This window comes from Xenopus laevis, chromosome 4S (genome assembly GCF_017654675.1).
Source record: "Xenopus laevis strain J_2021 chromosome 4S, Xenopus_laevis_v10.1, whole genome shotgun sequence".
Taxonomy (NCBI): domain Eukaryota; kingdom Metazoa; phylum Chordata; class Amphibia; order Anura; family Pipidae; genus Xenopus; species Xenopus laevis.
The window spans coordinates 72,060,329-72,088,078 of NC_054378.1; the positions used below are offsets into that span (position 1 = coordinate 72,060,329).

The 27,750-nt window shown below is 38.1% G+C and overlaps 1 protein-coding gene across 1 annotated transcript in view; it reads left to right on the top strand.

Moving 5' to 3' along the window:
* Positions 1-389: 389 nt before the first annotated feature.
* Positions 390-27,750, top strand: part of slc6a9.S (solute carrier family 6 member 9 S homeolog) — a 62,526-nt gene continuing 35,165 nt past the window's right edge. The window contains exons 1-2 of the mRNA XM_018260855.2: positions 390-555; positions 17,353-17,504. Of these exons, the coding sequence (XP_018116344.1) occupies positions 17,475-17,504 (30 nt within the window). The 5' untranslated portion in view covers positions 390-555; positions 17,353-17,474. The remainder of the gene's footprint in view (positions 556-17,352; positions 17,505-27,750) is intronic.

Consider the following 27,750-nt stretch of genomic DNA (forward strand, 5'->3'; position numbering starts at 1 on the left):
CTCTAGCCATCTCCCCTCTATCCTAAACACTGTTGCCTTTCTAAAGCTTTAGATATTTGAACAACAAATTAAAGGCCACAGCATTGTGAATTATGTTTTAAGTGTGCCCACAAGAAGCTGTTGCCTATAAAATGTTAGGCAGCTAAGGTTGTCAAGGCATTCTGGTAGTTGTAGTTCAAAGCACTGGAAAACTAAATTGTCTTTTACTGTAGTAACAGAGTCCGTTTGCTGTTGTACTACAACTCCCACAATCCCTAAACAGCCTTCAGTAAATGGATGAAAAGATAAAATATCTACTAATATAAGTACATGGCATGATTAAATGTGGTACAAAGAGCTAGACCAGGCACTTAAAGGAAGAATAAAAGTATCTGCATTCCCTGGAACAGCCGAAAAGGGAATGGGGAGGAACATGAGTGAGAGAGAGAGTGGGCGGCTCTGGGCTGGATGATGCAACCACGAGCTCAAGAAAAACCCTCTCACGCTGACAGGTCAGGGCTACTGAAAGTACTTCAGCCTTCCAGGAGTGCGGGGTCCCAACGGCTCAGCAGCATGGTAAGGGCTTACATAATGTTACACTATTCTATGTCTGTGTGGTGCGTGTTTTCACAATGAAAGCGACTTTCAAAGGCAGAAGATGCAGTAACGAAATGCTGCTGCTCTGTCTCCTTTCCTCCTCCAACTTCTGCTTCTATTGATTTTTCTGTGCAACAGGCTTGGTGCCTTCAGCTGCCCCAACAGCAATGTAACTCTGTGTGAAACTCTTTTAAACTCGAATCACTTGGACAATCTGAAAACTGTTTGCCTTCTCTGTGGATTTAGTAAAGAGGAATAATCATGGAAAACAAGATTCACTTGCAATGATATGACCATTTGGGGGTCGTTTTGTGGTCACACTGGCCCATGGTCAGTAACGCATGGCAACCAATCAAATTGATGCACTCATTGTTCTACCTGCAGCTGGCTGAAAAAAATAACAATCACTGATTGGCTGTTATGAATTGTTGCCCATTTGCAAATTTGTCTTGTGTTGATAAATAAGCCCCACTGTCTTATTGGTGTCTATGGCATTTAGGGATGCAGCGAATCCAGGATTCAGTTTCGGGATTCTGGCAGGATTCAGCCTTTTTCAGCAGGATTCGGATTCGGCAGAATCCTTGTGCCTGGCTGAACCAAATCTGCATATGCAAATTAGGGACGGCAAGGGAAATCACTTGACTTTTTGTCACAAAACAAGGAAGTAAAAAACTATTTTCAACTTTTTCCTTTCCAGCCACTAATTTGCATATGCAAATTAGGGTTCAGGTTCGGTATTCGGCCGAATCTTTTACGAAGGATTCGGGGATTCGGCCGAATCCCAAATAGTGGATTCGGTGCATTCCTAGTGGCTGGCCTCCCCTTCACACACCTTGCTGAATGAAAATATATGGTTACATACACATTTTTTTGCATAAAAGGTGTGTGTGATTAGAGTAGTGCGTGATATATTATGAAAATAAATTCAGTTGTACCTCTGTGCTAAACCAAAGTTAGGAGAATATTGTACATGGGGTTTATCTTACTCCTGGGACTATTATGCTTCTCCTTTGTATGCAGGTAAGCGCTATATGTTTCTGCTGTAGTTGCTTTCCGAGCATTACCAGACTGGCAAGGGGTGGCATTGGGTAAAAGTGCATGTGGTACTACCCTCCCAACCTCTAGGTTACAGCTGTGCTGTGTTACAGATAAGGAGTGACAGTGACCTGTATTGACAAGTATAATTAGCAGTGTTCCAAATACTGGGTGGAGTGTCCTACTATCTGGTTACCCTTGATACCATTCAGGAATATTTAGCATTTTGCAACCCTCCAGCTGCTGTTATACTCATGGCAAGTGCTGGAGGGCTGCCAGAAGTTGAATATCACTGAAGGTGGTAGAGTTGCGGGATTCCTGTGTCTTATATCTTTACAATCAGAAATATGAAACACACCATTAGGGCACAGGTGGGGGTGCAGGTCTGGCCCTTGTGTGATATGTGTTTCCTTTCCCAGCACATAGAAAGTTTGTTAAATACATTTTATTTGTGCATGTAAAAAATAAAATCAACATTCTGGCGGATTTACTTATGAAAATGTAGACCTCATCTGAAAAGACATGTGCTTTCTGCTCTAGCTACAGTTCCACAACAGCCCCAGGGTGCCTGTAAGTTTAGCTGGGTGAGCAGCACTTCAAGGAAACTATTAGTCCTGAACATGCCTCTAAAATTAGCTGGCAGTCAAGTACGTTTAAAAATAAAGTCAAATGATATTATAATGTGTAACTAAAACATTATGGATGTGTTGCATTATATTGTTTATTTCTGATAGAGCACACGGATGCCTCTCTCTGTACATTTCCATAATATGAATGGGCGGGATTACTGGGCAGAACACGTGGCAGCTGATGTAACTACAAAACAACAGGCTCACAGGCAGCCGCGCTGCAGTTTGAAGGGGTAGTGAAAGTATCCCTAGATCACTGTGTGTGTCTTTGTTTCTGATGGGGAGGGGGGCGGTAGATTTTACCAACTAAATAACCAAATAGATTTGGAATGAAAATGTAGTATTTCCTTAATAAAGATATTGTTTTTTTACTTTTTCTTTATATTGCTAATGCTAATTTCATTATGAGGTGTACTAGTTATTTTTCTATGACAGAAGCTGGTTATAGAAAATACATGCAGACAGCGTCTAACAGGATTTCCTTTCAGAAAAGGTCAAATGCAGCTTTATTTTTTCATAAAGTTTAAAGAGGAGAAAAAAAGTTTTGTCATGTTAGTTACTATAAAGAAGAAAGCGTTAACCATTATATAATAATATCCTAATTGGATATCAATCAATTGGATATACATTGTAATTATTGCTCTTTTACATTTTATACATTGTGTCACTTACTGATCACGTGACAGAAAAACTGCAGGTTCAACTGAAACAGGAAGAAGTGTTGGAATAAAAGCCAGGGCTCTTTGCATTTACTGGCTGATAACCTAGCATGTATGTATGCTCTTGGTCTGTACATGAACACAGTGCTGCATATAAACCAGATGGGCTTTTTTTAGGCCTGCAGTGTTGAGGGGTATAGTTTCTCTTTAACTTTGAAGTAAGAGAGTCTTTACACCGAGGGGCCTTCACACATTCCACCCGGATGACTTTCTGTGATTTCAAAAATAATGTGTGACAAAGCATAACTTTTCTGCTCATGCTTTTAAATACAAGGATTACACATGGATATATCACTTCAGGAATGTACCAGATGGAGTGAACATGTCAGTTTATTATTTTTTCCCCATTTTTGCAGTCTAGCAAATAAATTTGTTAAACTGCATTGGACAATGAAGCTTATTGTTAGGTATGCATGTTAAGCCAATATACTGGTTGTGCCACCTTGGGTAAAGTGCAAAGGGCATAAAGTTCAGTTTCCAATTTTATATGCTGCACTACACATGCAAAATGTTTTTTGTTTTTGCCCAAAATATAATATGCAGTTTATTCTGCCTGCTATGTAATTGTCCACAGTTTACTAAACAATTTTTTTTAATAGTCCATCGTTTTTGGCCATATTTTGGAACAGATAAGGTTTGCTCTCAGTGTGTTGGAAATGTTTGGCACATACAATATTCTTTATAGAAATGCCTAGATATGTAAGAGAATCTAATAAAATCCGTAGTTATTTTTAACAGTGAATGATGATAGCGGTAAAATGGCAAGTATGTACGTAGCATATGATTGTAAAAGTGTGTATGATAAAATTTATAGGTGCTTTGCTAAATGTTCTAGTAGGAAACTCAATAATGGGAAAAAGGAAATGTTGTTATATTTCTCTGACAGCAGTAACAGCTGTGTTACACCATGAAGTTACAGAGTAGCAATTGCTGGAAATCCATTACATAAATGGAAAGATGCACTAACCAGATATTGTAGCTGGATTTCTACTGAGTTAACCAGTAGCTTTTTTTGTTTGTGTGTGTCTATACTGTATGTTTGTTGTAAGCGCTCCAAAAATGTGTCCATCAGTAATTAAAGGGCTGGATCTCTTTAAATAAAGTTATATACATTTGTCAGTGATGTTCACAATCTTGTGGAACTAAAACACACAGAATCCCTCAAGTATCCATATTCTTTGTACTTTTATCAACATTTTTCAGGGGGGCCATGACACTTGTACTTTCTGCCCTACTGTTAGACCTTCCCTGAGCAGTGGAAGATAAGATCAAGGAATTCCTTGCCTACAGATGTTTGGTAAGGTGTATGTGTGATAAGTGGCACTTTGTTAAAGTGTGTCAAATGCTGAAGTTGTGTATGTAAAATGCTCTCTGCATCAGGTTGAATGGTGAAAATAGTTTTTTCTTTTCATAAGTATACAGAAATATTACTATATAATATTATATCTGTCTTGTGAATATGATGTCCCTTCTGTTACTATAATCCTGATTTTATATGACCAGAGCAGAGTCTTATGTGGTATCTGTATGTTCTGGCCATCGTGACACAGCCCTGTCCTGGTTCTCTTCTTACATCACCAATCGTTCCTTCAGTGTCTCCTACAATGGAGTGCGGATCCGGATCCTTTATCAGGGTGGGTGTTCCCCCCCCCCCGAAACGTTGAATGTTTGGTGGCTGAATAAAAGGGGATACTCCCCGACTGCATTAACCAGTGTGTGTGTGGATCCGTTTTCTATACACATGCGTTGCTAAGGGTCAACGGAAGAAACTCACCACCAGTTGCTGGGTTGGTGAACTACATGTGTGTGGTAGGAGAAATTACATCCTACAATGGAGTAGCATCTTCTCCCCTACCGCTTTCTGTTGGGGTTCCTCAAGGCACTGTCCTGGGACCCTTACTATTCTCCCCCACTGCAAATTAATCAACTAGTATGGTTTCCACTACCACCTCTATGCTGACGATACTCAGATCTATCTCTCAACCCAGAACTCCTAACTTGTGTCTCCTCCTGCCTGTTTGCTATCTCTACCTGGATGTCGCAGCGCTACCCTAAATTAAACCTCTCCAAAACTGAAATGGTTCTCTTTCCTCCAACTAACACCAGTAACATCCCAGAAGTATCCATCATAGCTAACAATTCCACTATCACCCCCTCTCCCCAGGTCCGGTGCTTTGGGTTATCCTAGATTCTGCCCTTTCATTCACTCCTCATATCCAGTCACTTATTAAATCATGTCACTTCCACCTAAGGAACATATCCAAAATACGATCATTCATCACCCAAGATGCTGCCAAAATTCATATCACGTCTAGACTACTCTAACTCTCTTTTAATTGTCCTTCCCCTCCAGAGACTGTCACCTCTCCAGTCCATAATGAACACTGCTGCAAGGCTCATACACCTCCGCAACCGCTCCTCCTCTGCCACTCCAGTCTGTCAATCCCTGCACTGGCTTCCGCTACCTTTCAGAATCAAATTCAAATTAATGACCCTGACATTCAAAGCACTTCATAACTCTGTCCCACCCTACATCTCTGAACTCATCTCTGTATACTCACCCAACCGCTTACTACGCTCCTCTACTGACATGCTACTCAACTCTTCTCTCATTACTTCCTCACATGCTCGCATTCAAGACTTTGCAAGGGCTGCACCCCTCCTCTGGAACTCTCTGCCACGGTCTGTCCGACTTTCTTCAAACCTTTCTGCTTTCAAGAAATCTCTGAAAACACACTTCTTTTGAGAAGCCTACCCTCACTCTGCTTAACTACCAAACGCAACACCACATACAGTACCACATTTCTCACCCACTTAATTTGATGTTGCCCACTCCCACACCTTGTGTATTACTCCCTTCCCTTTAAAGTGTAAGCTCTTTCTGCATAGGGCCTTCCTCACCTTTTGTACCGGTATTGATTGTGATTAGGGATGTCGCGGACTGTTCGCCCGCAAACTAATTCGCACGAACGTTCGTGAACGTCGCGCGATGTTCGCCAATTTGGGTTCGCCTTAGCTGGCGCTTATTTTTGACCTCTCACCCCAGACCAGCAGATACATGGCAGCCAATCAGGAAGCTCTCCCTCCTGGACCACCCCCACACCCCCTGGACCACTCCCCTTCCATATATAAACTGAAGCCCTGCAGCGTTTTTTCATTCTGCCTGTGTGTGCTTGGAAGAGCTAGTGTAGGGAGAGAGCTGTTTAGTGATTTGAGGGACAGTTGATAGTAACTTTGCTGGCTAGTAATCCACTTGATACTGCTCTGTATTGTAGGGACAGAACTCTGCAGGGATTTGAGGGACATTTTAGGTTAGGTAGCTTTGCTGGCTAGTAATCTACCTTCTACTGCAGTGCTCTGTATGTAGCTGCTGTGGGCAGCTGTCCTGCTGCTGATCTCTCATCTGCTGACTGCTGCCTGTAACCCAATAGTCCTTGTAAGGACTGCTTTTATTTTCTTTTTTGTTTTTTTTACTTCTACTGTAAGAGCCCAGTGCTATTAGTCTAGCTGTGTTGGGGAGTGGGACTGGTGTGCTGCTCCTCCTAGTAGTTCACCACTACCAGCACCAACCAGAGTCAAAATTGTTACAAAGTATCTTATTTGCACCTGTTAGCTGTTCTGAGCTCTCTGCCAAAAGCTAATTAAGTTAGAAACTGTTTTTTTTCTGGCTGTTCAGTTCAGAGAAAAGAGGGACTGGTGTGCTGCTCCTCCTAGTAGTTCACCACTACCAGCACCAACCAGAGTCAAAATTGTTACAAAGTATCTTATTTGCACCTGTTAGCTGTTCTGAGCTCTCTGCCAAAAGCTAATTAAGTTAGAAACTGTTTTTTTTCTGGCTGTTCAGTTCAGAGAAAAGAGGGTCTGGTGTGCTGCTCCTCCTATTAGTTCACCACTACCAGCACCAACCAGAGTCAAAATTGTTACAAAGTATCTTATTTGCACCTGTTAGCTGTTCTGAGCTCTCTGCCAAAAGCTAATTAAGTTAGAAACTGTTTTTTTTCTGGCTGTTCAGTTCAGAGAAAAGAGGGACTTTCCAGTACAAAAGAGGGACAGGGGGTTGAGTGGTCAAAAGAGGGACAGTTGGGAGGTATGCAAGTGCCACCTAGCTGTGTGAGCTTTTTCACATTCTGTCTAAATAACAATAATAATTCCGTGTCCGTAAACATCACCAGAGTGATGTTTTTACAGCAGCAATAATATATTCCGTACCCACTACTGTATACGTTGCCCTTGCAGGCATTGTTTGCCCAGTCTTTAACCAAGTGCCACCTAGCTGTGTGAGCTTTTTCACATTCCGTGTCCAGAAACATCACCTGAGTGACGTAGTGTGATTTCTGCCCTTTACAGCACAAAACGCAGCGCTGTGTCAACAATGTATTTTTCAGATACATTTTTGCCCTTGATCCCCCTCTGGCATGCCACTGTCCAGGTCGTTGCACCCTTTAAACAACTTTAAAATCATTTTTCTGGCCAGAAATGTCTTTTCTAGCTTTTAAAATTCACCTTCCCATTGAAGTCTATGGGGTTCGCGACGTTCGCGAACCGTTCGCATTTTTGACGCAAGTTTGCAAATATGTTCGCGAACATTTTTTCCGCCGTTCGCTACATCCCTAATTGTGATGTATGTAACGCCATATGTTCTATGTATAGAATTCATGTGATTTAATTGTATAATCACATTTACTTTACAGTGCTATGCAATATGTTGGTGCTGTTTAAATACATTTTAATAATAATAATATCTACATTGGTTTTGATTTATGTATTTTGGTTTGGTAGCAAAGTTAGGCTCTGTTGAGTAAGAACAGATGTGAATGATCAAACGTTATGTAAAAATTGCTGCATAACATGATCGCTATATAAATAAGGATAATATATAATTAAGTCATATTAACTGAGTGCATTCTACTGGCATCTTTATTAGCAGCGAATTGATAAAGCTAGGTCAGCCGTTAACACCATAGGTATTTCTGCAGCTGTTCTTTTTCTCTGTACATTTTTCTCTCATTGCTTCCATGCTTTTATTTGTTCACTGTATTGCTGCTTATCTATGAACTTATATATTGAATGTAGATTTGAATATTTTTCATGTATATATGTGAAAAGCTTTCATTAACCATAACAGAGAGTTTTTTTCTTCTGTTAATTGTTAATGTTTACCTATACCCTAACACTTTGTGCTTAGAGGGTATCTTAAGGCAAATTTATGGGCTTTCGCAATTGTTTAATCTCAAACATAGTGTTTTTCTGTGAACCTGGATGTACATTAGCTCTGTAAAGCTACAGAAATGCTTCTCAAAAAAGTTTTGTTCCACATATAGCCACCCTTGTTGATGTTGTACACACCCAGAGCACTCCAAGGACTACTAAACACATATACAGGCCCTGTGTGGCCTTAGCAAGCAGTGGGGATATGCTACAGAACTGTGTGCCAAGTAAGAAAAGGGAGTCTATTCTCCTCCAGGTAAAGGGAAACATTTAGAGCGTATTTGTGGTGTCAGAAATGTGTTTTCACATTGTCCATAGCTTGAGCTCTGTATATAAAAACAAATTGGGTAAAATGACTGCCCATATGTGCGTCATAAAGGTATACTATCCAGACAGTGTTCATGTTAATAGTCAGTACAGTATGTGCTATCTTAAATAAGATCCCATAAAGTCAGAGACTGCTCTCAGTTTACAAGAAAAGGATCAGCATCCAGCATTTAGCATTCACTATTGAGCTTGGCATTGCAAAGCGTCTGGCCAAAGCAACCTTTTATGAAACACACCAATAACCCATGTAAAGTGCTGCAGAATATGTTGGTACTATCGGGACTATATAAATAAAGAATTATAATATTTTTTTTCTTGCAGGAAAAACTAAACACTTAAAGGGGTTGTTCACCTTCAAACAACTAGTTGGTTTCAGATAGATCACCAGAAATAACGACTTTTTCCAATGACTTTCTATTTTCTATGTGTGACCGTTTTTCTAATATTGAAGTGTAAAGTGTAATTTCTCTCCTTCTGAAGCAGCTCTGGGAGGGGGGGTCGCCGATCCTGTAAACTGGTCTAAATGGATACATTTAGTTGATACATTTCTTATCTTTGTCCCTGCTGAGCAGAATCTCTGGGTTTCATTACAGGCAGCTGTTAGAATTGATACAATTGTTGCTAATACTCCAGAGATGCTGCTGAGAAATGTATCAACTCAATGTTGCAAAATTGTAACAGTTTAGTCTGCACCTGAATTACTGAGCTGCCAAACTGAAACACCAGAGACATTCAACTTTACACTTAGATATTAGAAAAAATGTAAAAAATAAATAATGAAAAGTAATTGAAAAAAGTCTTTATTTCTGGGGAACAATCTAAAAACAACTGAATTGAAAAAAGTGTTTGGAAGGTGAACAACCCCTTTAAACTAAAACAAGTATACTTTTACACAATGTGTCATTTTCATTTAAAAAATCACGTTAAGATTATTAATTTACATGTGTTGGTGTGTGGTATATTTCTCAGTAACAAATAAGAAGTAAATAAATGCTTGAACAAAATGTCAGGAATTTAAGCTTATGGAAATCAATATGGTTACATTAAACAAGTGATAATCACCTCAGTATGTATCTGTACACCTTCTGAGGCAAAAACCTTCGGTGTTATTCATCATTTATGAAACATGATGCACCCTGCCCAACAGGTGATCACTTATAGGTGTAGATCTTTGTGCTCCAAAATGTAGCTCAAGGACCTTTAGTTCCCACCATGAATAAAGTGATGCCTGTGTTTGGAAGTGCTGTATTCATGAAATATGACCTGGAGTGGCGTGTAGGTGGCCACACAAACTTAATGTGATATGAACAAGGGCAATTCTCCCCCTCACACTGCCCTGAGGTGGCTTCTGTGCTGACTCCCCATTCTACTTAATGAGCACAAGGGCTGTGCTTTAGTGCATTTGTGGTTGGGCATATTTAAATTAGATGCATTTTTAGTTCCTGGTATTTCTGAGAGCTGGCTAATTCTAGTCTTGGCTAGCTTCTGCTACATTCTGCTAAAAAGCAGAAAGGGACAGACAAATACTGCATTTAGTTGTACATATAACTTTACATATAAAGTTTAAATATAACTTTTCAGAACCACTGAAAACGTGTAGTTACTTTATGTGGAAAAGTTGTTCAGACAATTTGAAATTGAAAAAAGAAATTTGGGGTTGGGTAGATAGATATTGTTCCAGAGTTAGTAGAATAGAAAGCGCATATGTTCAGTTTCTGTATACTTAGCCCTGATTGTTTTATGCAGTCAAATGACACAAATACATGCACATTGCTTATATTATTGTTAGATGTACTCAGTCCAGTGTTTCTTAAAGTTTTTCTTAGAGAAACCAAATTAATTTGAGTTATCCAAAGTATCGGGTCAACGTATCTTATGCAACATTTCTATTTTTGGTTGTAAGAAGAAATATTACCGTATTGAGAGGGATCACGGAAACCCAACTTTAACAGCACAAGGGTCCATTTTTGGGTCCCAACTTATCAATTAAGAATCCCTGACTTAGGCTTTCTTTTATATTGTATTACTGCTGTGCTATGGAAAATCATATTCAGCGATTGTTTCTAAACAGTGATTGGCATGTTTTGTGGCGGACATGTCAAACTCCACATGCATCAGGGAATACCTTGCAATTTGAGCATGACATGGTATCCACTAGGATTTGTTTCTCAAAGTATTTCTACTCAGCCACCTCCAGCAGAGTTGCACTAAATGTCCTCACCTTGGGTGACCTTTACCCTAAATTATTCCCTGTCCAAGGGAGCCAAAATGTGAAATATTTAACCTAGGTCTTCCCACAATAGCATTGTGTAATGGCATTTCATTGGAAGACCACAGTTGTTTTTGTTAGTCATAATATGCATCATAGACCAGTACAGAAAGCAATATCAAATAAATAAGGATATATGGCCACATGTGTGTGCTTAGGAAAAAAAAGTAGGATATATAGTATTATTTGGGACCCTTTGCAGTAGCCATAGATGGGTCACAGACTGGGAACAACCAGCATGAAAAATCCTAGGGCTTTTTTGCTAAATCTCCTACAATTATTTTAATTAAAACAAAGAATAAAGAATAGGAAAGCAACTTTAATAAACATTAAATTGCTATAAGATTTAAATAGAAAAGGCTACGTGATAGCTATTCTTAATCGATAGGTCAGGAAGCAGTTAGGGTCTTTGAGCTGTTTAGGAGAGATCTCAATAACAGCCTTTGATAACGTGAAATATCATGCTACAATAGACAATAGTAATCAAAATAAACAATGTAGCTAATTTGAAACCAAATTCTGTGTCTGATTTTGATACCCAAGCTATATTTGGATTCTGTGATTAAAAGGTTAAGACAGCCTACCGCAGGAGTATTACCAAAACATAGGTCCCTTGTTTTTCCAATAATCGATTTCCCCCTTTTTTAAGAAGAGTGCAGATGTGTTTTCTCACACGCTGAGCAGCTTTTACTATTTATAGTATGTTTATCCACAGGTGATATCATACAGTGGGTGTATAATTCCAGAAAAGCATGATACTTATTTCATTGGCCATAATAACATTCAATATTTCATTCATAAACTGCTAATAAATACTATAAGCTAATAATGGGTTTAGATCTGACGCAGGAATCTAAACTTATTGTATCATACACAGCTTTTCTGCTATCTACTATTTAATCAGTGCCATTTAGCCCTGTTTATGGCTTCCCCCATTGCTATACAACAGCTTATTTATTTAAACTAAGTAGTGTTTCTTAGGAAAACATCTGTTTTATCAGTGCTGGGCAATAGTACATTATACATTTCTTTTTTGTGTTATTGTTCCTTTGAAATACAGGTATGGGACCTATTATCCAGAATGCTAGGGACCTGGGGTTTTCCGGATAATGGCTATTTCCGTAATTTGGATCTTCATACCTTAAGTCTACTAGAAAATTATATAAACATTAAATAAACCCAACAGGCTGGCTTTGCCTCCAGTAAGGATTAATTATTTCTCAGTTGGGATCGAGTACAAGGTACAGTACTGTTTTATTTTTACAGAGAAAAAGGAAATCATTTTTAAAATCATAGTGGATTATTTGGATAAAATGGAGTCTATGGGAGATGGCCTTTCCGTTATTCGGAGCTTTCTGGATAACCGGTTTCTGCATAATGGATCCCATACCTGTACCTCACTTTTAATGTACTTCTTCGGGCCGAATCCCGCCATGAAAGTTTGTCTGCTGTGACTGCTTCCCTTGTATAAGATTTTAATGGTATCAGTATTGAGATTAACTGGCCACTGTATTGTGTAAACCTCAAATTCAAACAGTAAAGCTCCTGCATTGTTCATACCTGTAATCCCCCTGCATTGTTCACACCTGTAACACCTCTGTTGTTCAAACCCATAAAGCCCTGTACTGTTTACACCTGTAAAGCCATGTACTGTTCACACTTGAGACCTAGACTTTTAGTGCATACAATGTTCACGTGCACATCTCTTATAAACTGCTGGAGTGTCACTGTGCCATACTCTGCTCACCCTATGCTCCCTGTGTGTGCCATACTTTGCCTGCCCTATGCTCCCTGTGTGTGCCATACTCTGCCTGCCCCATGCTCTCTGTGTGACGTACTCTGACAAATGCTCCTTTTGTGGCATACTCTGCTTGCTCTATACTCCATGTGTGCTATGCTCTGCCTGCCCTATGCTTCCATGTGTGTGCTTTACTCTACTTGTCCTATGCTCCATTTTGTGTGCCCTACTCCACTATCTGTGGAAAGTAAGCCTGATAGGGTTTGATCTGAGTTAAAAATTGTTTTTAGGGGTTCCTAAGGTGTTTAATCGTATGTTGGGGGTGGGTGTAATGTTATCCACAGGGGAGGAGGAGTCAGATTTAAGGCTATGTTTTAATTAGGGATGCACCGAATCCACTATTTTGGATTCGGCCGAACCCCCGAATCCTTTGTGAAAGATTTGGCCGAATACCGAACCGAACCCTAATTTGCATATGCAAATTAGGGGTGGGAAGGGGAAAACATTTTTTACTTCCTCGTTTTCTGACAAAAAGTCACGTGATTTCCCTCCCATCCCTAATTTGCATATGCAAATTAGGGTTCGGATTCGGTTCGGCCAGGCAGAAGGATTCGGCCGAATCCGAATCCTGCTGAAAAAGGCCGAATCCTGGCCGAATCCCGAACCGAATCCTGGATTCGGTGCATCCCTAGTTTTAATATGACTTACATTTTTCACATATAAGTGATAAGTGATAACTTCAGTGAGCACAAACTAATTGATTTTTTGGTGTGCTACCACCATAAATGTGAACATGGTCTTAAAGTTCTTATGGTACCATGGGTTTGGTTTAAAGTGGGTGCAGTTTAAAAACAGGGAGGGGTCAACACTGGCTTCCATTATTGGCCCTCTACCACGTAGGCCAGAAAAATTCCAACCCTCTGTACCACAGAAGTTCAACAAAACTGATATAAATTAAAGCAGTTTTTCTAAACTAAACACATACCTTTCACCAATGCAGGGCAACAAAACATATTTTAATTGCTTTAAAATGCTTTCATTTTTTGCGTTACTGTTTCTTTAGGTACTGAGTAATGAGCCTTATACACATATGGGATCCGTTATCTGGAAACCCATTATCCAGAAAACTGTAAATTATTCCATTATAATTAACATTTTTAAAATTATTTCCTCTGTAATAATAAAACAGTTCTTTGTACTTTGAACTAAGATACATACCTCATCCTTATTGGAAGCAAAACCATTTTATTGTGTTTATTTAATATTTACATGATTTTCTAGTAGACTTAAGGTATGATCCAAGATCCAAATTACAGAAAGATTCATTATTCAGAAAACCCCAGGTCCCAAACATTCTGGATAACAGGTCCTGTACCTGTATTGTGATATTTCTATTCTGTATATACAGTATATTGTGAATCGGTTCCTGGGTTTAGTAAGTGACAGCAGCATAGAACATGTGCAGTGAATCCGCAGAAAAGAAGGTGGGGAGCTAATTGGTGCTTATTTGGAGATACAGATCTGCTCTGCTGAAGGGCTGTGGTTGACTTGGCTAATACAGAAAAATAATGTATAAAATTTCTAGCCTAATTCTTTAGACTTTAATTCTCCTTTAAAACAGAATAAATAATGGGAAAAAGTAGGGTGTCTTTGCTGTGTGCGTGGTTATTAAAAATAGGTGCAGCTGGAAAAAGTGTTATGGCAGAAATCACGTCAGTCCCTCCCTATAAGTTGGAGATCATTGCCTTAAAATGGTAATAATATCATAAATGTTTTGCATGATTATTGGTACATGTATGGTAGTCCAGCAGCCCGACCAATAGTCATGTGTGCGGTTATCAGTCGATTTCTGGAATTAAGCAGGTTTAAAAATTTCTTCGTAGAAATTGTCTTTGAAATAAGGATATTTGCATCTTGATATACTGTATATGAGTTAATTTGCAGTTTAAAGATTACTTCCTTTAAAGTGCAAGATTTCTCAAAAGGAGATCATTTTGAAATTTCCTTTCACCTCCCAGATGAGCCTTCCAGTTCCTTTCAGTCTTCTGTCTAAAAATTCATTAGAAACTTCCTATTTTAGTTTGCACTAGCCACGCAAAAAATATTATTTTAATGTTTTATTTTTATTTTAAAACAATTAAAACAATAACTTTGCCTTGTTCAAAAGTTATGTTTGAATGACAACACTGAATGCATTGACACTAATTATTATTTAAAAAAACTCAGATTTTTTTGTGGTCCGAGTTTCAAAGGGGGAAAAACAGAATAATCCGAGTAAATAAAATAAAATATGGTAAAAATGTGCACAGGAGTTTGGTCAAAATGGTTTTAAGAAAATAGTGAGAAATTTTTATAAAGATCTGTTTTTTTGTGAAACAGAAATAAGTACTGTTTTTAATAATTAACAGGCTAATGATGAATTTTGGGAGCTTGTTTGCTCGTTCAAATACAGGTATGTCAGTAAGGTGAAATAATCTCACGTGCATTCAGCCTTAGTTTATAAACCTGAAAACTATGCCAGAATGGGATACATAAAAACTTGCTCGTAGGGTAGTACACCTTTACACACACAGTTACTAAAGGGTGCAAAATGACAATTTGCAACAACATCACCTATTCATTAAAAGATAAGTAAAACTATTAGTGAAAAAGCTCAGAACAAGAGACATTTTCTGCTGTTTACAGAGGCTAATTTTGACCCAGGCAAACAATTGTTAATCCTCACATTTTTCAAAGCGTGAACTTTTCTATACAAAATCGCCAAAACCTATTTACCGAGTTCTGGCTGGCTATTTGATAAGATGAAGCTACATCCTCAACAATATTATTTCAGTAATATCATATCCTGTACTCCAAAAAGACAAACCACTGGCGTTTTTCATATATACATGTGGGATTATGTTTATAAATCCTAACTGTTAAATCTATGTTATTTATACTCTTTTTAACCATTTGAAGCTCATGCCACATTTGTTTTAGGGTAGGCTCATGTCTAGGACAATAGAGAATCTATTTTGTTTTTATTTTCCTTCCCTGGACATTTTTAATAACAAGTGGCCATTTCCAGCAATTTCAAAATTTGCTAAGAAACTTTCACGCTAGAGTTCATTTTCTGAGACAAAGTTTTCCATTTTCATGTATACACATAGTCGTCACAGAAAAAGTCTAATGTAGTTGCGCGAAGTATGGCGTATTACTAGCATATTCACATTTTGCAATTTTTTTTTACGTTATATTTAATTTTTTCTTTTATTTTAATTCTCTTGGCTTTATGACCCATTTTATATTACCTTGACAAGAATTATGAGTTTCTTAAGTACATTTTATCAAAGTTGGAGTAAAATCTTGAAATCGTTTGAACTTTAAAAAAATCCAGAATGGGAATTTCTCATTACTGTGCTACATGTCACATCTCTGAATTAGAAATCTTAATCTCAGATGTGTGTTGACCTGTGAGGCCCTTAAGTAGAACAATTTGCCACCTGTTTGTAATTACAGATGATTCCTTCTCTGTTCCTAAAATGTGCAGCAGTGTTTTTCACACTTTTCAGCATAAAGTCCCATTTGTGTTGCAGCATGTTGTATGAACCCCCTCCTTACCTACTTATAAGGTACTCAACAAATGCATTGTTATGTTGTCATCCTGCTGGTATATCTAGGTCAATAGTTAGCTTCTTCCTGAGGTTGTGGGAACAGCTAGGAGGGTAAGTAAACAACATCTCCCCCTTTAGTCGGAAACTCCCAAGTCTGTTGCTTTGGTCCCCTAAGGTTTCAGCTCCACAGTTAGAGAATCTATCATGTCATAAAATGTGGCAAGCCCTCAGTGAGAACAAAACAGTTTTTGAGTGAATATTGCCAAAATCTTGTAGATCACTAGTAGTAATGTATTTTATACTATACTAAATTAATTTCATTATACTAGTTCACCCAGATGCCAAATGATCATATACAATAATTGGACAGTCTCAATGGCTTGACTTGTTCCAAGGTAGTGGGTTGACAAACTGTGGAACTGGCCACCCTGATGGGCAGCTTGGCAGTGAGATTTGCAAAGAATATGTTTCCTCTCCTAGATATACCTGAAATCCCATCTTAATTCAGGGAAATTAGGTATTTGGACTGACTATTTATTTGCGAGATATTCTTTAAAGCACGGCTAAATCACTGATACAATGCTACTTAACTAAATCAGTAACCTTGTGTTGTTACCTTGCTATGGGGGGCCCTGATGACAGGTTAGACCCTAAAGATAGCTCTTCCCCTAAAGATAGCTCTTCTGCCTGGAACTACCAAAAGCTCAGTGCTTTGAAAGAAATATTCTCCACAAGGAGAAGGTTAAATTCTGTGCTGCATTAACATCCAGCTGTACGTTATCCCACTTTCTATTCATTTTCAGCCACTGAACTTCAGTCATTCCATCTGGCCTCAGCCTCTGGCATATTTATATCAAGGCCAATGCATTTTTCTGTTGCTTGAATGGGGATGTGATACCCTTATATTTCTCTTTCTATTTTACTGTATACCTATCTAATGCTTGACTCTTGTGCTATGGGCCACAGCATTTCCATTTAGTGATCTGCTAGTGGGAATACCTTACTAGTACAAACATATATATAATTATATACTATTTATTGAAACAACCATGACTTATGTAGAGCTTTACAAGGGTTGGTGGAATGTTAAATTAGATATTCTATAATGTATCTATTATTTTGTCTGGGGATTTTGCAGTCTTAAACAGTATGTAGCCCTCAATTTATTGTATTGCCATCTGACTGATATTTTCTGTGTGTAGCTCAGCTCTGTGTTGCACCCCTTTATTTTAGTCAATTAACTTCTCTTTATTTACAGCTCAGAAATCTACAGAGCTAAACACAAACTGGCAATCTACACAAGTTTAAGAAGAGCAGCCAGTACAAGGGAAAGCGGACCAGTGTTTTTTCTGTCTAGTGTTATACACCCCACCAAGGACCATGAGTACAAAATGTGGAGAGGGGCTTCTGGTAAGTATGCATATCCCATAATAAATAACCGTTGAACATTTTTTGTGTCTTTGTAGTTAAAGGGGTGGTTCACCTTTAAGTTAACTTTTAGAATGTTATAGAATGGCCAATTCTAGGCAACGTTTCAATTGGTCTTAATTGTTTATTTTTTTTATAGTTTGAGTTATTTGCCTTCCTCTTCAAATGGGTGTCACTGACCCCATCTAAAAAATGTGCTCTGTAAGGCTACAAATAAATTGTTATTGCTACTTTTTACTACTCATCTTTTTATTCAAGCCTCTCCTATTCATATTCTAGTCTCTTATTCAAATCAATGCATGGTTGCTGGGGTAATTTGGACCTTAGCAACAGACTTGCTGAAATTGCGAACTGGAGAGCTGAAGAATAAAAAGCTAAATAACTCAAAAACCACAAATAATAAAAAATGAAACCCAACTGCAGATTGTCTTAGAATATCAGTCACTACATCATACTAAAAGTTAATTTAAAGGTGAACAACCCCTTTAAGCGTTTTAAATTGTACTGTGTTTTCTTATTGTTTTCATTTTGCAGTCCACATATTACAGCAGTCATGCTGTAATATATTATTTTATTTGTCCCAGGTTATTAAGCCTTCTTGTTACACTGTTTTTGTTCTGTATATTGAAGTTTGCAAATAAAACATTTGAACAGTCCACATATCCAATAAATAAAAGAAATGTAGGAAGTAATGATATGAAATAGGAAACAATAATATATCCTGCTGCTGGTGTTTCCAAAAAATAACGCTCCCAAACTTAGTCTGGAGTAGTATCATTAGTTCAGTAGTGTCCTGTGCAGAGGTTATGTGCTGTTGAGGGACAGGATGTTTCTTCAGTTTATTACTGATAGTAGGTGAGAGGGCATGTAGGGGCTGGGCACTTAACTGTATTATTTTACACCTACAGACATAGTTCAGATTCTTACAGGCCATCGTATTTCAGGAGCAGCATTACGAAAACTAGATTAGACTTACTTGTGCAGATTTCTGCAAGCATTTTTTTATTGCCAAAAACGGTTATTTTTATTAATAAACAGGCTTCTATTGCTTAATATTTATCAATTTTGTCCTTTTTGGTGTGTTCAGTTGCAGTCCTCTCAAAAACGTGATTACTGTCATTGGCCAGAGCTTGAATTGCTGTAACTTTATTACAGTATTATGTTATATTCAATTTAGATAACTGTTATTATTTTCTGGTAGTAGAGTGACTGTGCCCACTTGTTTTTGTATAAATTATATATTTCAATTCTGCTTCATTATTTTGTATTCAGATTCTCTCTTATCTATCTTCTATTCTGAATTCCAAGTGCAGCCTAGGTGCTATGGTAATTCCTAGCTGCCACATAACGCACACATTAATTTTCAGGTAAACCCACTTTTGTGTATTGTTAGTATAGCCCAGGGGCTAAATGAATATTCGGGCAATATCTCCAAGCTGCTCTGCATATCCAGTGCTTGCCTCGTCTGCATTTTCTGCTGTGCTGACAGGTAGAAAAAAGTAATTCATTCCTTCCAGTAGCATAGCTGTGCAAGTGACCCCCTGACTTTAAATTGTATCCTGTCAGCGACTGATATTTACCTTCACATATAAACAAAAATCTGTTAAATCCTTCCAAAAGAGCTATTGTATGGAGGCAGCACAAAAGTAACAGAAAATGGCAAATACCTAGAAAAACTATAAATAAAATAAATTGCAGAATGCTCAGAGGAACACCATGGGACCCATTTACTAACAATCTAATTGCAAGTATATATATACTTTTTTGTAAAGTTTAACACTTTTTCTTTATGATGTGTGCATGGGCATTAAAATAAGCTTCTGGCCAGGAAGTGAAAAGAACAAGGTAAAAAGAACAAATCAGAGGATGTTCTGGCCATTAATTGATAGACCACAATCTTACAAAAGTTATGTCTGACAAATAGTAGTGACAGTCATCCATTGATAGCGGCAAGATACAGTCATGCAGAGATATTATAGTTAGCCAACAGAAATCATCGAACCTGTCCGAATGACTAAATGACCGATCACCATGGTATGAAAAATGTTGGGACAAATCAACACGGTCTGAAAATCGCACAAACATTTGTTTCCTATGACTGTATCTTTGCGTCTATGGACAGCTTCAGCATTTCTATGATTGATGGCATCCATATGAATCCACTGACAGACCTCTTAGTTTTTTAATGATAAAGAAGGAGAGAACCTTCTCAGCAAACCCAGCACTGAATCAGATTACGTTACATACAGTACTTGTTGCCTTACCAGGCTTAAAAAATACCAAGCCCTTGTTGGGAAAAATGTAGCATAGCAAGCAGGCATCTGTATGGGATGTGGTCTTTAGGCCTTGGCTCTTCTTTCTTTTTCTTTCTGCCTGATATGCCACTTAAAGGGGACCCGTCACCCCAAAAAAATTATTCAAAATCCTTTTTTTATCACATTAGTCAAGCAAAATGAACTTTAATTACACTATATAAATTATTTGAATCTTGTTTCCTTCAGTCTGGGAACTCCTAATTATATAGCAAGCAGGCAGAAGCCATTTTGTGGGGCCTGTTATTACGGCAAGTCTTGGATCACCTGATGTCCATCCTCATGCACTGGCTACACAATTAAATGGTACTTATGGGAGAACTGGGGGAATGTGTGGAGAGCAGTGACATCTAGGAAGTGATGAATGGAAAGTGGAAGTAATTGCCTGCCCCGTCATTATGCCTAAGGCATAGAGGAGGGGCAGATAATATTTGATTGACAGCTGAGATTTTTAAATGCGCTTACAACAGCTATGAATGCTTTAATTTAAAATAGAAATTGGATTTCATGTTTAATTTGATAAGGACTTTTATTTTACAGATTTTTGTGTCTGAGTGACAGGTCCACTTTAATTTGATATAAACTCTATCTGTTGCTTAGGTATTACTTTTGGGGTTATAGTTTTCCTAAAGGTATTATTATTCACATTTCCCTATTTTCACATCACCCAAATCCTAGCCTTCCTAAAGGGTGCTTTAGGAAGTCAGGCTGCTGCATTCTTCCATAGAAAAAAGCAGAAAACAACACATCAGTGCTCTCTCAGTGCTATGTAATGACATGGGCCTATAAATTCTGCTCTGTAGCCCCAAAATTATGGAAATCCGAAAACAAAAGTTATAGCTCTAACACATCAGAGAGAATTGCATGGCAGTAATTTCTAAAAACTGCATTTATCAAACTTATAACCATGTTTCAGCAGCCATGAGATGGAAGTTGTACTCTAGCAGCAGATAGCACTTCTTCCATTTTTGTGTTGTTGAAATTACACTAAATAAATATTGCTAAATGTACCAGTGTATAAACAAAGCCTCATAATGGACATAACAAAAAGGATGGTTATTAAATCATTAGTGAAACATAATTAGATACATAATTACATATAACATAAGGGTAAGGGCACACGCTGCTATTTCGGGAGATTAGTCGCCCAGCGGAAAGACGAGGAGATCTGACTGCTATCCTGCCGCCGATTTACAATCTAGACAGCGGGAATGCAGTTCGGGGAGATTAGTCGCCAGAAGAAGTGATTTGTCGCTGGGCAACTAATCTCCTGAACAGGCACAACCCTATTTAGGGTTGTGCCTGTGCACAAAAAAGGAGGGTTGTGCCTGTGCACCATTTGCTTTCGCCTGTCTACAGTAAACAAACCAGGCCCGGATTTGTAGCAAGGCCACATAGGCCCGGGCCTAGGGCGTCAAAAAATAGGGGCGGCATGCCGCCCAGCCGCATTATGGGGACGTGTGCGTCCCCATTCAATTACACCAGCTGCGCCGGCATTTTTTCGCCGGCACGCTGGGAACAAACATTTGTACAACTTTTATAGTCACAGGAATCCCTTTCACTGAACATGAAGCAGGACAAGTACTGCTGTTTTGTTTATTTAATGTGTTGGGGGACAAGTAGCAACCGTTGTTAATCTAATCCCTGCTGGATCAAAGATGAATCCCTTTTAAAACATTTTGCTTTCCCTTTGATAAGTATTCTACATCTTGGCCACTTTTCAGTGAAGTTCTTGTTGGAGTATGCATCTCCCTGATTGTCAGTTAAGAGAATTTCGTCAGGCCTTGTTGTAGCCATCATTATGATAGAATTTCCTGGGATCAACAGCCATTCACTGAGAAAAAAAAGTCTTCTTCCTCCATTGTAATATGCAGTAGGGGTCAGGGACCTGTGAGTGTCTGTAGCACGCCCAGACATGGTAGAGATATTTAGAAGCAGTCTGGACATGGTAGAGATATTTAGAAGCAGTCTGAGTTGTTCTACCACCTGAAGCATTATTGCCCAACCTCCTCACATACCACAGGTACGTGTGTGAATTCTGTGCTATATACACACCAGTCAACCTCACTGCTTAACACTGTTTTCACTTTTCTGAAAATGCTGGTATGTCATCCCACGACCTCTTGGAAAAGACACTTTTAAAAAAAAAAGTCACAATTTTCAGCGCCACAGCAGTTTAAAATTCCTTGTTTATTTTAGCATTGAGGAAGTTGGGCTGCTGTGTGCTTACATAAAGAATGGTCAGCAACATGTTGCTTCCATGATATCATTTTGTGAAGATGATATTCAATTTTTAGCAGCAGCTTTCAAGAATACTTAAAAATGTAAATAAGGACGTTTGGAAGATATCAGGTTGTGCAACTAGAATAGACATCACTTAGACATCACTGGAGTGTTACATCAGCTGAACAGGGAAGATTCATTCACAAGCTGCAAGTCTTTTCTTGTGTAAAGTGCAAACTCAGAGCTTTCTGCTGCTCCCCTCCTTTATCAGTGTAAGCAGATGCACAGTTCACACTAGTGTAACTGGAAAGCCAACGTGATAACTTAGAAATGCGACACCACCCTAGGTATACACGCATGTAACATGCTGACATACTAAAGTAACTAAGACATTGACTTCAGCACATTGCAAAAAAGTTTTTTTTTTTTCCAGGAACACGTGTTAAATTCAAATTTCAAAAACAAAATCCCCTGCTGCAAGTGCTGAAGCAATAAGAGGTGCCAAATCTTCAGCACCTTTCGAAAGAGAAGGATCTTAATATTTCAAAGTGAAAGCTACTGGGCTCCCTGAAATACTCAGGGCCTAATTTACTTTTTTTGTGGGGGCAAAAAATTAACACACGAAATTAGTTATTATCAGGTTACTGATGTCATAAAACTCTTGGTAAGACATTAGAACCTATTTATGGCAATAGCCATTGCGTACCATCTAAAAACAAAAGAAACTATAATTTTACCTACCCTATGTGCCATAACCTTGAGTGAAGCCAACTGATGGGCTTATACTGTGTAAACATAGTATAATGTTGCTATATTCTATAGAGAGAAAGTGATCCAATACATGTAAAGAACTCCTATATATATATATATATATATATATATATATATATATATATATATATATATATATATATATATATAATACATATGACTGAAAAAGCCAGTCACATGTTGCTATTGGATACTACTTGTGCAAATTTTGTTTCTAAATCTGAATATGTCTTCATATGTATAGGGTTGAGAGGGAGTCTTCCGTAAACAATCCTATTGGATGCTACAAACAGTGATTATCTGGGAGGCCACACACATGTTAAGCCAATTTTATCCCATTGGTTATAAACAGTATTCCTGTGGCTTTCTGGAAAGTCATATACATTCACTGTGTATCCCAAAGATGGCTGTCATTAGCAGTTCAGAATTATCTTGTATTTCTAGACATGGCATCAGATTTAGCCTATAGGGGCTATCAAAAGTTTTTATTGTATTGATCTTAATGCTTTTTTGTAATTTTATTAAAAACAGAGTGTTCTTTCCCTTATATTAAGTGATATCAATAAAGTTCTCCTCCAGGTCTGTTTATCAGCTAATGTTGCTGAGTACATACAAATGGAAAATGGTAAGTTTAGCTTTCTTGCCAACCTAACGTCTCAGTGTGAGGCATTGCTTTGGCCTGTGCAGTGTGAGGCCTGAGCCAACACTGAAGGTACTTATAAGTATTTGCTAATGATAGACTAGATAATGAAAAAAGTTCTCTTCTCAAAATAGTGTTATAGTAGCTAGGATATATTAGAGGCTTTTTACTCTGTTGTGGATGCAGAAATTACAATCTTTGTATGTAAGGGAGCCTGTAAAGGTGAAACTCTGTTTTTCTTCTAAAAACTAGCTTTAAGGGTCTCAGTCTAAGCCAAGTATCAGCATGAAGAATTTATTACGACTCTATAAAGAGCATGTATGTACATTGTTTATAGCTGTTAAATGAGGTGACCAGTTTGAAACAGCTTAGATGGCCAGGGTCCAAGGGTTTTGCAATGCTGTCAGTCCTAGCAATATTATTCCCTGAAATGGAATTGGTACAAAATGATTCTGGGGCAGAACATTTGAAAATATCCAAAGGTCATTGTTAAATTGTGAATGGATTTGTCATCACTTTTCATGTGCTGACTATAGAAATTACAAATATTTGTGATCAGCTAGATGTCAAGTTTGCTAACACTTTGTTCTTACGTATTGCCAAATTTTGCAACCTTTTGATTATTATGATGTGTCATTGTAAGGTTCAAAGTGGTTGTTTTGGTCTCTTTCATACAACAAATTCTAAAGTGGGTGGGAATAAAACAAATCTGTAACCAAGATAAATCAAATTTCTAGTTTAATGCCCATTAACAGCTTTTTTAATGCATACCTCCCAACTGTCCCGTTATCTGATTTTGACAGCTCCGTTTCAGGGTCACGCCCTTTTGTCAAGCATGACAAAGGGGTGTGACCCCCGAAACGTTGCACTGCACTTCCGCATTAAATGTGCAAGGTGTTCCTTGCTTGCATCAGCTCTGTATGCCTTTGGATAATTTGTTTCTAGATATTGGATTTGGGGTTGCCGGACCTCTACCATTGTGCACCAGACAGCACTGAACTAATTATTGATAAAGGTGTGTAAGAACCAGGTTCATATTAAAGACAATTAAGCAACCATAACCACATACCTAATTACGCAAAGGGGCTAGCAGCAAGGGGCAGCAGTGGGTTTCAAATTCAGCTGTAATTAGTAGATGCCGATACATGCCAGCTTTTTTTAGTTTGAGCCGTTGTACCATCTTTCATTCTAACAGTGGTCAGTTAATTACAACTAAGCACCTGCAGTTTGTTTATACATTATATTCTCTCCATTGGTCTTCCTTTGTTCTCATGCCTGCTCATCAGGACTTTCTCTGTTTTTATTTCTGTTGGGAGTCCAATGTTCTAGTTGAGCACAGCAGGAAAACAAATGTTCTCTCTTTTATCTGAGGTCCTGCTTTCAAAATGACCTTTCATGCAGACTCCCTTCTTTCTCATATATATCCAAATACTCTAAATTTATTTCACTATTAGATTTTTGTTCTTATATTATTAAATTAAATTTTCCCCTGATAGGTGCCCTTTATATATAAATATAACCTACAGCTACCAAAGATATTCAAGGTTACTAGGGAGCTGATTTACTAACAATCAGATTTATATTTTTTCTAAATCTCAAAAAATTTGTGGTTTTCCTACAGTATATTTCTTAAAAGTGCTAAAAACATTTTACATCTGGATTTTTTAATAAATTTTAGTGACATTCATGATTTCAGAGGAAGCAAGTTTAGTTGTTGTTTCAAGAACCTCAAAAACCACAAAAATTTGACCTGTAATAAATAGGTCTCCACATCCCATACATAAACTGACTGACTGCCAAGTCACTAGTAAGGTTGAATTGGCAGCAAATGTCTTCCTGTTGCATAATTTTTTACAGTCAAACTCTTATAAGTGTGGTACATAATAAGATAATAAATCAACAAATTTTAAATAGCATTTGTATATGATGAAGCAAAAAGACGATTTCTTTATTTTTACTGTATTAATACCTGGCACTATAGAATACCTGTCTCTTTGGAGTTTGAAACTACTGTGCAAGTGAGGGACCATTATTGATTATTCCCCCCGGAAATTTTGCGAAACCTACGCAAACATTTCTTGAACTGTAAAATGTGTTTAGGTCCAGAAAGAAAGCCTATTCCGGCCTACATAGTGGAGTGCCGATAATGGAAGCCAGTGTTGACCACCATTTTTTAAACCACACCCACTTTAAACCACAAGACCATGTCCACATTATTGTGGTAGCACACCAAAAAAACAAATGGTTGGTGCTTACTGCAGGGATATCACTTATTACTTATATGTGAAAAAAGTTGTCATATTAAGACATACCCTTAAATCCATATGCCTCCTCTTTCCCTTGGATAACACAGCACCCCCAGCACATTATTAAACACCTTAGGGGCCCCTAACAATAATTTATTTTCAAATGCTAACAAACCCCCAGAACAAATACCAGGCTTATGTTCTTCAGGCAGAGCAGGGCACACGCAGGCAGAGCAGGGCATACCCAGGCAGAGCATGGCACACACAGGGAGCATAGGGCAGGCAGAGCATGGCACACACAGAGAGCATATGGAAGGCAGGGCAGAACAGAGCAGGAGACAGGGAAACCTATCAGGACCACTCTAAGATAGCATTTTCTATAAAGTGTGAACAGCTGGACAATGTTTCAGTTTGGGTCCCAGGTATAAACCGTACAGGGTTTTAGGAATGTGAACAATAGAGGTGTTACAAGTGTGAACAATGCAGGGGATTAGTCTGAATTTGAGGTTTAAACAATGCAGGGGCCAGTTAATCTATGTAGTGATACCATTTAAAGTTTACACATGGTAAGCAAACACAGCAGGTATGTGGGGGGGCACACAAGGGTGGCGCCAGTGGGACAGCCCTGACCTGAGGGATAAAATGGGAATCTACAGATGGGTACATCTGCCAGCTCATACTGAAGAGACATATAACCTGGAATGTCAGCCTCAGGGGGCGCTGATGCAGCATTCATTTTCCCTTATATTTTGCCCTTCCCCACTAGCAACAGTGTCTTTTTCTTAAATCCCTATTCACAATTAACTCAGAAAACATAACTCTTAAGTGCCAACTACCAGTATAAAATGGAGAGTAATGCTAGAATGCACATTTTAAGGCTTATGTTACATAAACATTTTATCGCTGAGAAAAGATTGTGACTACATTGCTCTCTGTTATAAAGAGTTGAGATAATGAGAATTTCCGTTAATATGTTACATGAACACAACTGTCACCAAATTCTTCACCATCCACAGGTTTTTAAGAGCAATAATTGTGCCCTGTTGCCCAATCCTAGTAATTGCTATTAACTAAATGTCAATTTCTCATCAATTTATTAAGTAACTTTTAAACTAATATCACAAGAGACAAAAACATGTTTCTGAGTATTTTTTGGCAAATAATGCAGAAAGGAGATCAAAATAACACTAATGTGTATGAGCAGTAATGTGTGTGAGCAGTATTACAACTAAGGCTTGCACACATGGACAGACACGTGGCATTCATAAAGTCAGTGTGTATTTCTTGACTACTGTCAGGATCCCATATGTTGCCCTTGATCCATACCCCCCACCTCTTCTCCTCTGTCCTCTTTCAATAGCTCGTTTGTGCTTCACTTGTCTTGTGGACGTGTTCTCCCATGAGGGCACTTTCTAGTTACATACAAGGTAACAGCTGGGTCCCTCCAAGCAATATCCTCCAAATATGGAGAGTCAAAACAGAGAAAGAGTCTGGCAGTGAAAGGGAGAGCAAAAACACGAAAATTTTAAATTAAATGTTAATAGAATAGGATCGGAGTTGGATCAGAGAAACATTATTTTGTTTTTTGGGGGTTTTTTTCAGTCACAAACAAAGGCATCTAATTTTATCTGTCCTATCATGGAAAGGATAGCGTAAAGTGAGAAACAGGTTCAAAAGTATTCACATCAAAAATGGAACATTTGATCCATGCCTGTTTAATTTTCTACATTCACATTAACTCGGACCTTGTTTGATCTTTGATTCTACTCTTATATACTGAATTACTGACTTTGAGCTTAGATGTTGTTTTGTTTGCAGGGGGAGCTTATTTTAACTCTTCAGTATATGTACTTCTTTGCTGTATTCAGAGTGGGAAACAAAAGTGTTAAACTTTATACAAAATATTCTTAGATTTTTCAAGTGCAATTTATGTGCAATGTTTTCATCTCTGATAAGGTTATTTAGGTAATTTTTGTTTAGGCAATATAGATGAATTATGGCATTAATAATATAGTACACTTTCATCAGAACTTGGC